Below are 15717 nucleotides of genomic sequence, written 5' to 3'. Positions count from 1 at the left end.
AACAAATGACTTAATTCTCAAGTAGATAACCCAATGGCAGGCCGAAACCAGTTGATATCATCCAATAATTTTCATTCTTTTTTTTTTCAGCACTCAGGACTGAACCCAGGGTGTTGTGCTTGCTAGGCAAGCACTCTACCACTGAGCTAAATCCCCAACCCCCATCCAATAACTTTTTAAATCATTACGATATTATTGATGTCTTTTAATCAGTACACTTTGTGTCTGGATTCTCCCCCAAATTCTATCCATCAAGACTTCCTACATTTCCCACAGCTTCTCAAACAGCACAACCAACTGTGGACCAGTGATTTAAACACATGCACCTGCAGGGTGTATTTCATGTTCAAACCATACCTGCTCAAAAGATACATTTCCTGTTCAAACCTAATCTTTTGAACTGATATACAACTACATGTGTTTCAAAATGCATGTGTTCCTATGTCCAAAGTTCTCATAGTGTCAACACTAGCAATGATGTTCCAAAGTCCAAAGCCAAAGCAATCTCTTAACTGTAAACATCTATGAAAAAAATAAGGGTTTACATACTTCAATAAAAAAGGAAACAGAGGAAACATTCTCTTTGCGAAAGGGGAGTTTGGCATGACCAGAGCAAAGCAAACCTGAATCATAGCAGGGCACACATGGAGTCCTGGAATGCTATATCTGACATAGACTCATGATGAACTTGTTTGTGCTCCAAAACGGCTCTCATCCCTTGAGCAACACCTGGTGTCTCTTCAATTTAAACTTGTTTATGAACACCCAGGTTTGATTTTGTGTTCTCAGAAAATGATTGCTCAGTTAATACCTGGTCTTAATGATGCTTCAAGCCAAGTTTCCAAAGGAGGGAATGGTTTATGGTGGTTAGAGGGGACCTCACATTCTTGGGCAATTAATACTTGGCTGGTGTCACTATTTGGAGAGTGGACTTGCTAAACGAAGTGTGTCTCTAGAGAAGGACTTTGAGAGTTCAAAAACTCACACCTTCCCCATTTCTTCTCTCTGTTTCCTGATGGCAGTTAAAGACATGAGCTCTCAGCTGCTGTTCCAGCTGCCATGCCTGCCTGCCTCCACTCTTACCCACCAAGATGGCAGTAGGCTCTTATCCCATAGGAAACATAACCCAAGTCACACATTCATTCTACAAGCTGCCTTGATCATTGTGTTTTCCCACAGCCATAGAAAAATAATCAATAGGCCAAATGGAGGGTTGGAGCCCTCTAAAACTTTTAACATCACACATGGAGCTACATATAAGATTTGGAGTTTGGGGGATGGGGATTTAGCTCAGTGATAGAGCGCTTCCTAGCCAGCACAAGGGCCTGGGTTCAACCATCAGCGGAAAAAAAAAAAAAAAAAAAAAGATTTGGAGTTTGTACTGCTGGGTAAGGATTTAGTCCAGCATTTCATCACTATGCCCCTATCCCTCCCTTTTGTAATAATAATGTATATTCTTTGCCACTGTGTACAAGAAGTATATAATTTGCTTTTACAGGAGTTTGCAGGTAAGACATTGCCATGAGTCTGATAAGAGTCTTTGGACTTTGGGGTTTTAAAACAGCACCAAGACTATGAGAGTCTATGGGGACATTTGAAGTTATACTAAATGCCCTTGTTTTCATTATGATAAAGCCATAGGACACTGGGGAATCCAGAGAAAAGAATGCAGAGTGTGGTAGCTTGAATTAGAACCCCACAAAAATCCCACCCCTCATATTCTTAGGCATCTGAATACTTGGCTCCCAGGTAGTGATACAGTTTGTGTAGGTTTAGAGATGTTAACTATGTCACTGGGGGAGGGCTTGGAACTTTCAAAAGCCATGTGTTATTTTCAGTGTACTCACTGCACTTCCTGTTCAGATCTCTAGATGTGAGCTCTCAGCTGGTCCTTGGATTTGCTGCAACACTTCCCCATCATGATGGTGATGGACTCAAACTTCTGGAATCATAAGCCCCAATGAACCCCTCCTTCTATAAATAGCTTTGGTCATGGTGTTTTATCACAATTTTTAAAGATTTATTTAGTGCATGTGAATGTTTTGCTCACATACATGTATATATAGCACATGCTTGCATGGTGCCAGCAGAGAGGTCAGAAAAAGGTTTCAGATTCCTTGGAACTGAAGTTACAGATAGTGAAGAGCTTCTATGTAGGTTCTGGAAACTGAATCTGGGTCCTCTGCAAGAGTAACAAGTGCTCTCAACCACTGAACTATTTCTTAATAAAGAAAAATGAAAAAAAGAAATTTTCTACACACTCTACATACCACACACAGATCCCACCTCCTCCCTCCTCCTACCCTCCAGCCCTCCCGCCCAAGCCATTCCATATCCCCCCATACTCCATATAAAGTTCTCCCATGGGGAGTCAGCAGAGCCCAGCACACTGACACTAGGCAGGTCCAAACCACTCCCCACTGCACCAAGGCTGCACAAGGTATTACACCACAGGCACTGCCCATGCACCAGGAACAGACCCCAATCCCCTGCCTCGGTGTCCCCCAAACATTTAGAGCCAAACAACCATCTTCCGTATCCAGAGGGACTAGTCCAGTCCCATGGGATACAAGGCGTGAGGACCATAAACTAGAGCTCTTTTTAATCTTTTAAGCTTTTAGCAGCAGTTCAGCTGAGATCCATTCAGATGAGGACTCAGAGGCTTCTAGCTGAGGAAAGAGGATCCCCTGAGAAGTTAGCAAGGTGAGGAAGCTGGGGCATGTTCTGCTTCTCTGATCTTTCAGGGTTCACCCCAATACCTGGCGCTGGGTTTGTTTTTATTTATAAGATCTCTTAAGATTCGTGTTACAGAAGCTAATGGATGTAAGCTTTGCTCCCTGAAGTCCAAGAGGAGCTGCAGGAACTAACCATATGCAGTGAGGGGTTGTAGGACCCCAGTGTGTGCACGTTTTCTCAGAAGCACAGGTAAGACAGTCTGAGGCTTGGAAGTGGCATCTCATGTGAGAGGGACACCATGGGGCACAGCCTGACACTGTGGGATCTGACAGTGTCTCAGTGTCAGAGCTGACCTGACTTAGAGGTTGCACATCCGGTGTCTGCTGCAGAACTGATCTTTTGCTTGTTTGTTGAAAAAGACCCAGATATTTTGGAATCATGGAAACGATGAGAGAAATGTTTAAGAACCATCTTGAGGACATCTTTTTCTATATCATTGGAGTAAGAACACTATGACTCTGTACCCATTGCACCTCTCTTTCTATCCCTCCCCAGGGTGACATTACATCACACCTGAGGCCACAGAAATCTTTTTCCTGTGTTGACCATGCCTGTGTGGAGCTGCCTGGTGACAGGAGCAGGAGGGTTTCTGGGCCAGAGGATCATCCGCTTGTTGGCTCAGGAGAAGGAGCTGCAGGAGATCAGGGCCTTGTTCAGGTCCTTCACTCCAAAACACAGGGAGGAATTATCCAGTAAGTGACCTAGATGCTGGTAAACATGGACTGGGTATGGGGAGGGCTTCCTTGTCACCAAGTAAGAAACAGGTGGATCTGCGAAGAGCCTCAGCAGGAATAATCACAGTTGAGACACCATAAAAGGCACTGCATAGTTGGAAAAAGTGAAATCTGGATGACACAGGACTAGAGAACATGGCCAAGGGCAGGCCCTGGGCTTTCAGGCTATTCTCTTATTTAGACATTGCAGATCAGTTTTCTCCTTGCTGGAAGCTTTTGTGTCTTAAACCATGTGGACATGCCAATATTGTTCAAAACTAGAGACCTGAGCAGTGGGAACCTCATTTGAACTTTCCCAATCAGCTTCGTAGTTTCTTTTTATTTAAGACTAGGGGAGAGTGAAGTTCACAGCAGGAAGGAATTACATGTAGAGGTAAATTGCTGAAGCAGGTAGGGAGGCAGAGAGAGAGAGAGGAAGAGGGGACTAGAGAGCGTATACACTGGATAGAAGCAGACTGAGGGCCAGGTGCACTTCATTTGTGTCATGGGGATTCCTCCAATGTCTTTCCCATCATTCCTCCTCTCTGTCCTTCATCCTCAAAGGAAGTGTCTACAGACTTTACTGGACAGGTACTTTCTGCTTTTCTGCTGTCTCTCTCCGAACCCAGGCCAAGTGCAAGCACTGGGTTGGTAGTCATTTCCCAGATGCTCCATTCTCACATCCTTCTGTGGATGTAGCTTGTGAAGGACCCTTGCTCCTAATGTGAGGCCATTGTGAATTCATCACTTCCTCCATACTCTCCAGAGTTCTTTTAACCTTTTTGCCTGGATCTCACCCACCCTTCCCTTGGCTTTGTCAGATAGGGTCTGTATAAAATCTCTTATCAGACACCAGGGCAGGCAGCAGGCAGCATGGCACTGTAGCAATACCTGAGATCTCATATTTTGACCTACAACCAAGACTGAGAACTAACTGGGAATGATGCAAGTCTTTTGAAGGCTCAAAGGCCATGGCCAGGGACACACTTCTTCCAAAAGGGCACCACCGCCTAACCTTTCCACCAACTGGGCCCAAGTATCCAATTACATGAACTTACATGACCCGTTCTCGTTCAAACCACCACAACTCGGTGTCCAGACACATTAAGACACAGTTGAGTAACAAAGAGCTTTGGAAAGAGTAGTTCTTGGGCTATACTTATCTGGAATCTGTCATCAAATTAAATTTTATCTATTTTTTTGGAATGATTAGCATCTTAAGACACTGGGCCAGTATTGTTGTGTTAGGAGTTATTCAGTTGGAACCTCCAACTCATCCCTGCGTGTCTGAGAAGCCCCATTCCTGTCTCTCATCAAACCCTGTCTATTCAGAGAGTCTTCAAATAAACAAACAAAAAGTGTGATATGGGTACATTTCAGTGGTCCCTGACAAAACATGCCACGAAGAAAAAACATAAGCAGTCTGTCAAAGGGTCTCTCCTTTCCTAAGTTCTGTTCAGGCCAACACAAACAGATTTATGGAAACTGAATGTATATCTAACCTCCTTGCTTTAATGCCTCATTAAATTAGCATTGTTTTACATCTATCCTTCATAAACCTTGTTCTCAGGATAGGACAGGGATTACCATACAAAAATACATCCTAATCTAAAATATCTGGGACACCTGTTGTTGCCTCCTTGGTAGACCCATTCCATGTAGTCACCTTTAGTTAAGATGACAAGAAATCACATGGCCTACCTCTTCTCCAGCCCTAGAAAAATGGCTGCCGGCCCCCTAACTACACTTCCTTTAGTTAATATGGTGGAGAACCATGTGTTGTTTCCCAAAACAGCTCCAATTTAGCACTACAAGTTTTAAGTTAAATTTTGTTACAGATTTTTAGCCATCTCCAACTTTCTCAGCTGTTTTTTCATAAAGTAGACTAGCATAAAAGAACTTTAATATTATTTATAACATAATGACTTTTGAATCTCTATTATTACACTAGATTCAGTAGCCAGAAATCCCAGAGGAAAATTCTGAGCCCAGGCAGATACTTGCAACAGTAACAGCTGAGATATCACCAACACACAGAGAACATAGTAAACTCACACAGATGTTTACCCAGACCCAATTCTCTTGGCTGTTTTTTTGTAAATGAAGTAGAACAGTTTAAAAGGAAAACACACACACACACAGATAGAGAGAGAGACAGACAGACAGACAGACAGAGACAGAGACAGAGAGACAGAGAAGAGAGAGAGGACAGAGAGAGAGAGAGAGACCTAAGAAGAACCAAACAAATTCCATTTGCATTATAGTTTGAGGCAGAATAACATTTTTAATACAATTCCATTTTTTCCTTAAAGGAATTAGAAAAAATAATTTATTAATTTTTTAAGCATGTCGTATTGTATTATTATAATAACACTGATAATAAAACATATATTCAAACATGTCAGATTGTTGGATAACTTATAAACCCTTGGGACATATATAAAAATAAATGAATTTTGAACATATAGGTCTAACATATAGGTTCCTTGGAATTCCAGAATCCAGGGAAATCCCAAAGTCAGTGGGAAATCAAAAACATTACATTTTTAGTTGGTAAAATATATAAAATGCTGAAGTATTAGTTAAAAATTGCAAAACAACACAAAAATATCACCAAAACAACTAAGGACACAGGAGATGTCAGAATCTAGAGGGCCCATATTTACTGAAGAAGTACGGGAGGGGCCACAGTCGTCTATTAAGATCAAATGCAAGAAACCTCTGTTGGTTTTCCTATTCCCTGTATTGATTTTTGAAACCTATGCTTTTTGTTTTATGGGAAAACTCCCCAATATGAACATGGAGAATCAAAGGTTATGCAGGTGGTAATACTCTTTGATATCTGTTCATATCTACAAGAGTCAATGCTGTTTGATCTCATGTGCCTCTGTCCCAGAAGTCAGGGGTCTCTTTGAGCACCAATGCCTATAGGGTAAAAGTCCCTGGGAGGCAAGAAGGCAGTTCAGTACCTCTAAATAGCTAGTGTTGGTTCCAGTTTCTGGAGTCTGACACTGAATGGATTCATTTTGGTGCATTTATGCACAGCACAATTTAGGAAAAACTTTCATGTTATAGTTTTGCAAAATAAAGCAAACATACATAAACCTTAAGGAACAAAGTAAGCTAAATAAGTATCAGACATGATAATATGGAAATTCTTCATAGTGCAAGGGCTGCCTTCCAAGAAGATGGGTTCTATCGATTGGGAAAATCAACCTATGGTATGGGTCTGGGGGAGGTTCAAGTATGATTTTCAAGCACACAGACTGTGCAAAGTTGACTAGACTAGAAAGCACATCTGCTCCCAGCCTTCTGGACAGACAACTGGTTATGCATTCCTTCCCTTGGAGGAACAGCTCTGGGTGCTAACATTCCAGGTTCCCCTAGCACTCATCTGTGGGCATGAGGACCTCTCTGCTTCCTACAAGAAGTCCTGTGCCTTTCTGAAATTCTTTTCCAGCTTTCTCCATCCATTCACTACTAGTCCAAATGTTTCCTTCATTATGGGTCTTATCTCTCTTTTATAATTTGAGACCATCATCATTTTTTGAGAAACAAACTAACAAAAAAAAAGAAAAGAAAAACAAAAAACCAAAAATTACTCCTGCTCCTGTCTTCTTCTGGACACATTTTCCTAATATATATATATATATATATATATATATATATATATATATATCCTCATAAATCTTTAAAAAACATGTCACACTTCTCTTCCATACTCAGTTGATTCCCTTTGCTACATACAACAAAATGCCAAAATATATAAACCTTAAATTTCTGCCTCATGTTTTACTATTTTAACTTCTTACAAATAACTTAGACACCTTGTCTCCAAACAAGCAAACAAAGAAATAAATAGTAAAGTATCTTCATAATGATTACTATTGATGTGAGGAAGCTCTATGAGTAAAAACAACTTGGTGAGCAAAGTGTTTATTTGGCTTATGCTTCCATATCACTAGTAATCACCCAAAGGATATCAGGACAGAGACTTAAACAGGGCAGGAACTTGGAGGCAGTAGCTGATGCATGGGCCATGAAAGGGTGTGGTTCAGTGGTTTGCTCTCATGGCTTGCTCAGCCCACTTTCTTATACAACATAGACATAGTACCACCCACAATGCGCTGTGCTCTCCCACATGAATCACTAATAATGAAAATGCCCTACAGGCTTGCCTATAGCCTCATTATATGGAGTCATTTTTCTCAACTGAATCTCGCTCCTCTCAGGAAAAGGAGAGAATATTGTGTCCTATGTGTCAGAGACATCTTAATAGTGAAAACTACTTATTTCCCCACCCACATGAGATTCCATAACAAAAGAAATTTTGTGTCTGACTCTAAAGATAAGGAAACAACACAGATGTTTGAGAGGATGACAGGTGCAGCCATCTCAGACAAGGGTCAGACGGGCGAGCAAGCCATGGAAAACCCACCAGAAGATTAGGCTGGGGCCAGGAGGCTCTAGGAAAATCATCAGATGATGTGCTGCTTCTAGACCCAGACAATTAAGAACCACATAAAAAACGAGTTCCAGACATTTCCTACCATAACCTAAAGGTTAGGACAGATTATATTCCATAGCTGTCAGAGGGAGCAAGTTTCCTGCAGATAAGAACTGGAATGTCTAATGGTCAAAGAAAGTGGGTCTGCAAATGTTATAGATGCATGACATAAACTGCTAGAGAATATGGCAATTTCCTTGCAGCTGCAACTCTCCAATCATTTAAAACCAAGCATCTCCAACCAGGTGTAAGCTCCAATCCTGAGCTTGTGACTCAACAGAGTTGGAATTCCCCTAGACCCCCAACGCTAACCACTATAAAAATCATATCCTGTTACTGCTTAAGGTCCCTCTGACTCCACTGCTGAGTGGATGGAAAAGGGACCTGGGTTTGAACTTGTGAATTAAAAAAGACTCTTTGCTTTTGCATCCAGATTGGTCTCTTGATAGTCTTTGGAATCATAGAACTTTGGGTGCAACAATGTTAACTGACTTCCTCAAGATGCCACAGCTAAAACAGACAAAGTAGGGTAGGGGTCCAGGGGGTCTGGTGGTAGCCTCTGTCCTTTTAAAGGCTGGAGGGTGGTAGCTTCTCTCTGGATCTCCTGCTGCAGCTCACAGCTCTATGATGTGGCAGTGAAGAACAATTGCCAAGTCCATGGTGTCTTGGACAAGGTGAGAGATGTGGCTGAACCACAAAGCACCCAAGATGGCACCTCCTGGTATCTCAGGATCCCACAAAGAACTGATGAATGAGTCTACTTGGTCCTGCATCTGGGCTCCTCCTGCCCTGTCACAGCAACTCTTCTGACCATGTCTGTCTAAAGTCAGCCACTAAGAAGAGTGGAGGAGAAATCACACAGAAAGAGACTCACATGCTGGTACCAGCCTCCTTCCCAGAAGGCCTTTCCCCATCATCCTCTACATCAAGGCCTTCTTGGGGTCCCTGAGAGGGGAGAGGAGGGGCTACAGTAGACATCTTCAGGAGAGGTTGTAATCTGTCTTAGAAGGATTTCTCCAGCTCTGGATTTCTACGTCTGCCTCTATCAAAGTATTCTTTGGCATTCATTGCAATTTAGTTGACATGATGTCTCAAAGGAGTTGATTCTGAATGAGTCTTGCTCTTAGAGTACATAGAGAAGTGGGAATGGATTGGATGGAGGCAGAGGGTCAATAGAGCCTCTCTAGAAAGATGTGTGTCCTCAGACATGTCCCTGGAGCTTTCTGATCTTTACCCAACAATACCAAGGACATTGGAACCCTAACTTCATGAGACAGTTGGGGAAGGAGATAGCAAACTGATAAAGTCATCTGTAAATTATGAACCTTGAGCCAGATTGGGGTATAGATACTGGCTGCATGTGCCACACCATCAGTTTTCTGAACTAATTTAGGTGACATTGTGATTTTAGTGTCATCCTATAAATTTGAGAGGAACCTGAAGCTGTTTATTGCCCCTGGATATAGTATGGTTCCTTGGAGGTGGCCTCATATAAGAAATGCTCACCTAAACCCATCATAGGAGCCCATTCTCAGTTCTCTCACTAGGACTCCAGTTTCCTCTCTGTAATTGAGCTCACTCGTCATTTGTGCTCATCCCAGACTCAGAAACTATCAAGACTTGTCAGGGGCAGAGCTGAATTTTCCATCTTCTTGTCTCCCTCTTCTGGGTCCTCCTCACTGGAACTCTGGAGGACACAATCTGATTAACCTGTTGCATGCCAAGTTTACTCTGATGACTTCATGCCTTTCCATTAGCAACCTGAGAGCACTGAAACAGCTTCCCAGGGCAGGACTCTGCCTCTGTTTCTCCTTCAGTCTCAATCTGCAAGTGATTCCCAATGCACTATCAATTAAATCCTAATTCTCCCTTTTTACATTTAACTACCATCACCTCTCTGGTTGCTTTAATCACTGTATGAAATCTCATAATCTGTTTTCATGTACAAAGCACAAATCACATCTCACTGCTTAGATTCATTTTCTACAAAGAGAGGAGTGGACACTGAGGCTTCCTCCTTCCCTACAAATGAAACATTCTGGTTGTTGAGCATTTATTGTTCCTTCAGTAGAAAGGCCTCCTCCCCAGGATCTCTTCACTCTGGCTGTCCTTGAAGGCCTAGGTCACTGATACTGTGTCAGGAAACTTCCATCCTGTGCAGAGAGCTTCCCAATGACCTGCTTTGTGTTTCTCAGAGCTGCAGACAAAAGCCAAGGTGACAGTGCTAAAGGGAGACATTCTGGATGCCCAGTGCCTGAGGAGAGCCTGCCAGGGCATCTCTGTCGTCATCCACACTGCTGCCTCCCTTGAATTCTTCGGTGCCATTCCCAGACAGACCATCCTGGATATCAACCTGAAAGGTACGGTGTCTCAGGAGTATAACAGAGAGTGGGAAATTTAGAATGGTCAAATAGCATGAGGACAGGAAGGGAAGTGCCAGCCATGGAACACCTGCTGTGCTCTGGGTCTGTCAGATGCCTCTGCTTGCCAGCCCAGCTAGCAGAACTCAGGGCTGTTGTCCTTGATGTTTAGAAGAAGAGATTGGGCTGAGAAAGGAGGAAACAGAAGTCCCACAGGTAGTCAGAAGGATAGAAAAGACAAAGCCACACCCAGGACACATCAACAGCCAGGAATGTTCTCCTGCTCCTCCATGTGCCAAAGTGAGTGGACTCCATCTCAATGTGTTTGATATCCATCCACCCACTGCTGTGAACACCCACAAAGGTTTCCTGGTGAGATCTGAGTTTTCCCAGCAGGGCTGCATTAGAGGATTGCTTGACTATGTGTGTGGTTACAAGGTGATTGGAAAGGTCTGCACTTGGCTGAGCTAGGGGGAGGTCTTTTGCTCAACCCCTGGGCATTCCTATACTTAGCCTTGCAGAAGAGACAGGAGGGGTGGATAATGATCCAAGCCCTCCCAAGGTTATCCTGATTTTCTATCTGTTTCCATCTCCTCTATCCTTCTATCTAGTATCTCTTATCCCTCCCTCTCTCCTCGAGTACCCTGTCATAAAATATAGGATCCCACAAATGGTGCCAGGAACAGGGATAGGAGACTTGACAAAAGGAGAGAGGAGGTGTCTCAGGTGTAAGAGGGTATGCCCGATAAGGAATTAAAAATAAAAGTGATGGTATTTTATTCTCCAGAGTGAAAATTGGGTGGCTTAATATCAAAGTTAAAAGTGAGTGAGGCTGCAGTGTATATTTCTATCTAGATTCCTTTCTTTTTTTCTCTATCTTATTTTCTATCTATAAACATTAAGGAAAAATATAAGGTAGAATGTAGGAATATTGTGTAGAAAAAACTTAGGAATAAGATTAGCAAGAAGATAAACGAACTATCTCCTTGATTTTTTCCAACTATGGGGCTATGAATGCAAACACCTGGGGAAGAATCAGAGAAACATCTATCAAAGGTGAGAAAAACTGGCACACAAAGATTCCTGTGGATGATTTGGCCTGTGAACAGCTTAGATTTAAGTCCTGATTGGCAGAGGAAAGAATTTTCCCAGAGACAGATTCTGGTGAAATAAAACTCTTCACTCCACTGACATTGTTACTGTATGATAAATTCACCATCAGAATTAGTTTCCTTGGCCATGAAGCAAAGTTTAGGGAACAGAAGGCTTGGGAAAAAGTTAGTAATCTTTCTCTCAAAAACTGAAAGCTTTCTTGGGAAAAACTTAATAATCTCTCTGAAAAACTGGAAGCTCTTTAGGTCTTTCCTTCTCAGATTTTTTTCTATTTCTGTAATGGTGAAAATTAAATAATCTGGAATTAAAATCTATCAGTAAGGGAAAAGCACCAGTAATTGCTGTAAAAAAACAAACAACCTCTTGGAACAGGACAGATCCTTTCTGATAGTCCAATCTCCCCTTCCAGCCAATATTATAAAAACAGCACATGCTTTGGACCCTAGCCAAAATCCCCTGTGGCTAGAGCCTAGCAATAGATTCCTGGGAGAGTGCAGGCAGAGACTTTCGGCTTCCCCACTGAAGGATGGAGCCTTGGCAAAAGCAGAAGGACCCTGCTGGGAAAAGCTGCTGGCATCAAAAAAACAGGGTCTAAGTTTGCAGAAACTATAAAGGCAGCATGGGAAGAGCTAAGGCAAGATTTGCCCATACAAACAAGGCCAGTGGGAATGTTGAGGGTCCACTGCTGGACTACCAGCCCCAAGTCAATAGATGGGGCTGTACAGCACCCAAGGTTGTGAAAATACCATCTCTGAGAAACCTCTTTCTTTTCTTTCTCTATGGGGAATGGATGGGAAATCTTGCTTTAAAAGCTCAATTTTCAAGTACTCTCTTTACTTTTTCACTGACCCAGTAAAACAAGGGGTGGGTACCGGGGCTGTGATGTGGGCAAAGGATTACCAGATGCCTGTCCATGTGTGCACATGTGGACAGGTGTGGCTATTCTGGAGACAATGTTAGGTGAAGGAAGTTCACCTGTCAATGCCAGCAGCTCAGGGAGGACAGAAACCTTCTGTGTTAAAAACTTCCCCTGATCTTGACATTCAACATGAACACATACTAAAATGGAAGTGGTAAATGGTAAATGGAAACCCCAGTGTGGGAGACCAGAAAAGCTGCATGGGAAATGTAGTTCATTCACTACAGCATGCAGAGATAGAAAAGGGCAGCTTGGAAAATGTAGTCCATAAAGTGGTTCAGTAACAGTATGACAATATAGAGAAAGGCAGTTTGAGAAATTAAGTCTGTAAAAGAGGTACTGGTACTGCGCTGCCCGAAAACTCTCTTGTTGTTTTTCCAGCTCAGAATGCTATTTTTTCCACAGGCTTTGTTAGCTTCCCTCTCAAGAACTAGGAACAGGTGAAGAGTTGCCAGTCAGGAAGCAATGAAAGTGCTGACACTGTTTGTCAACAAGTCACACTGAAACCCTTTAGAAAACCAGGGAAAGAGCGCGGTGTGCTGGGAAATTGCCGTGGGTCTGAAAAGAGAAAAAACTTACGGGCAAATGAAAAAAATTAAGGATCTTGAGTTGTGCTTGAAATGCAAGGGAGAAACACAGGCATCATTGAAATGTTCATGATTAGACTGGCAGTGGTGGCACATACCTTTGATCCCAGCACTTGAGAGGAAGAGCAAGGCAGATCTCTGTGAGTTCGAGGCCAGCCTGGTCTAGAGAGTGAGATCCAGGAAAGGCTCAAAGCTGCACAGAGAAACCATGTCTCCAAAAACCAAAAAAAAAAACCAAAAAAAAAAAAAAAAGAAAAACCAGCATCCTCCATGGTCTGTGCCTTTGTTCCTGGGTGACTTTCCTCAGTGACACACTGACATGGAAACATAGAAGCCATAGAAACTGTTCCCTTCCCAAGTGGCTTTGGTCATGTGTTTATCACAGCAACAGAAAGCTAACCAGGACAGTGGCTCAGTGCAAGGAGCCTTGTCCAACATGTGGAGGAGCCTAGGTGTGATCCCAACACTGAAAAGAAAAATAATTATATTCAAACAGAGAAAGAGAGAGAGAGAGTAAGAGAGAGAGAGAGAGAGAGAGAGAGACAAGAGAGAGAGAGAGAGACAGACAGAAAAAGAGAGAGATAGCTCTATAAACTTGAAAACCTAGAAATCCCTGGTTTTTCAGAATCTAATGTCACCTTTTTTGATTTGGGATTTATTCTGTGGCTATAGAATGGCAATTTGTGTCAATATCAGGTAAGAATGTATTTAGATTTGTAGTAGTCCTTCCATTGGGGTAGAGGTTGGAATGAATCTGACCCTTCAGCTTCTTTCCTAACAATAATGGTGAACTTCCAATTCTCAGGTACTCAGCTCCTGTTGGATGCTTGTGTGGAAGCCAGTGTCCCAGTCTTCATCTACAGCAGCACAGTGTCTGTAGCTGGACCAAACTCCTACAAGGAGATCATCCAGAATGGATGTGAGGAAGAGAATCATGAGAGCAGATGGTCTCATCCATACCCATACAGCAAAAAGATGGCTGAGAAGGCAGTGCTGGCAGCCAATGGGAGGAGCCTGAGAGATGGTGGCACTTTGCATACTTGTGCCTTAAGACTCCCATTCATCTATGGGGAAGGGAGCCAACACATTTCATATGTAGTGAATAGAGCACTCAAGAATAATGGCATACTTGACAGTTTTGCCAAATTCTCTGTGATCAACCCAGTATTTGTGAGTAATGCAGCCTGGGCACACATTCTGGCAGCCAGGGGCCTACAAGACCCCAACAAGGCACCAAACATCCAAGGTCAGTTCTACTACATCTCAGATGAAACCCCTCACCAAAGCTTTGTTGATTTACATTACACCCTGAGCAAGGACTGGGGCCTCCACCTTGATTCCAGTTGGAGCCTTCCTCTGCCCATGCTCTACTGGCTTGCCTTCCTGCTGGAAACTGTCAGTTTCCTGCTGCGTCCAATCTACAACTACCAGCCTCCTTTTAACCGCTGCTTGGTCACAATGTCAAATAGTGTGTTCACCTTCTCCTACAAGAAATCTCAGCGAGATCTGGGCTATGAGCCACCTGTCAGCTGGGAGGAAGCCAGAGAGAAAACTTCTCAGTGGATCGGGTCACTAGTGGAGCAGCACAAGGGCACACTGAACACAAAGTCTCAGTGATGTGACCAAGGCAGGGACATGGCCCTGAAGTTGTCAGATCCTCCAGAAAAGGTCTAAGAAACGACCCAACTTTTACACTTCCCTTTTACATACTGGCCAACTTGTCTTCAGGTCACAAAGCCTTACCAGTCACTGGCCAGTCCCAAACTTTTGCCCTGAGTACTTGCCCAGAGACACACAGGCTGTGCTTCAGCTGCTATGAACAAAGGTTCAGTTTCTGGGACTGAACTGCCCAGAGCCTCCTTTAACTTAGAATTTCATCAGTGTTTCCATTTCCCCTCTCACAGTCCCAAAGCATTGTTTGTCTGAGAAAATTCCCATTGCTTCATGAAGCTCAAAAAAGAACAATAAAAAAGGTTTCATGCCTAATCTGGTGAACGCCTAATTGTTGTGATCAATCTTAATTCCAGCTTTCCTTTCTATATCCAGTTAAGGCCATAGTCAGAACAGAAACAGAATGTCACTCCCACAGAGGTGGACCCAAGCACATACTAGATGACTGACCTGGAGTGCCCCGGTTCAGCATCACCAGGTCACAGACAGACAGCATCTTGCTCTGAGTCAGTAACATACTCCATATCTGACTAGAGAACCCACAGTTGAAAGAGGCCCTGTCTGCTCAACCAGACATCAGAAACCCGAGGGAGCTGTGGAGACACAGTACAGAGGAAAGAAAACTGTCTCTTGTCACAACTGCATAGTAATTCACCTGCCTTTTGGTATTACAGACAACAGGAAAGTCACATCCAGCATCAATACGTCCTTCTCACCCCACATTAATTAATGTTTGTAGGATGACATTGATTGGGACTGAGCTGCTGGACAAAGATCAGGAGATAAGACCATGCTGAAGTTCTATACAGCCAACCAAACCTAAGAGTGTTTTCCTGGTTACTACAATATTAGGAGAGAAAAACAAGCACCATTTTCAAGCAGGCCACTGATAGCCCAGGAAGCCCACTTGGTTTCACATCAGCAAGGGGTCATTGGAAAGTAGATGCTCTGCCTTTGTCATCCACTTCTGCTTCCTTTGCCATGCTAGGCTGAGAGAGCACCGGTCTGGCTCACTGGACAGTGTTCTATGGTATAAAAGGAAGAGTCATCTGTTTCTGAGAACAAAAGTAAATTCCAAGGATGAATTCTAGCCACAACTGAATGCATGTTT

The 15717-nt window shown here is 43.0% G+C and overlaps 1 protein-coding gene across 2 annotated transcripts; it reads left to right on the top strand.

Moving 5' to 3' along the window:
- The first annotated feature begins 3283 nt into the window (after positions 1 to 3283).
- Positions 3284 to 14552, top strand: LOC118586065 (NADPH-dependent 3-keto-steroid reductase HSD3B3-like). 2 transcript variants are annotated; one of them, XM_036191169.1, is made up of 3 exons: positions 3284 to 3428; positions 10152 to 10316; positions 13741 to 14552. In XM_036191169.1, the coding sequence occupies exons 1-3, from the start codon at positions 3284 to 3286 to the stop codon at positions 14550 to 14552; spliced, it is 1122 nt and encodes a 373-aa protein (XP_036047062.1). The 2 variants fall into 2 exon arrangements, with proteins under 2 accessions (XP_036047062.1, XP_036047063.1); XM_036191170.1 differs by lacking the exon at positions 10152 to 10316.
- Positions 14553 to 15717: the final 1165 nt, after the last annotated feature.

This window comes from Onychomys torridus, chromosome 6 (assembly GCF_903995425.1).
Source record: "Onychomys torridus chromosome 6, mOncTor1.1, whole genome shotgun sequence".
In the NCBI taxonomy this organism is placed as follows: domain Eukaryota; kingdom Metazoa; phylum Chordata; class Mammalia; order Rodentia; family Cricetidae; genus Onychomys; species Onychomys torridus.
The sequence above is the reverse complement of the archived record's forward strand: the minus strand, read 5'-3'. Positions and strand labels throughout refer to the sequence as shown.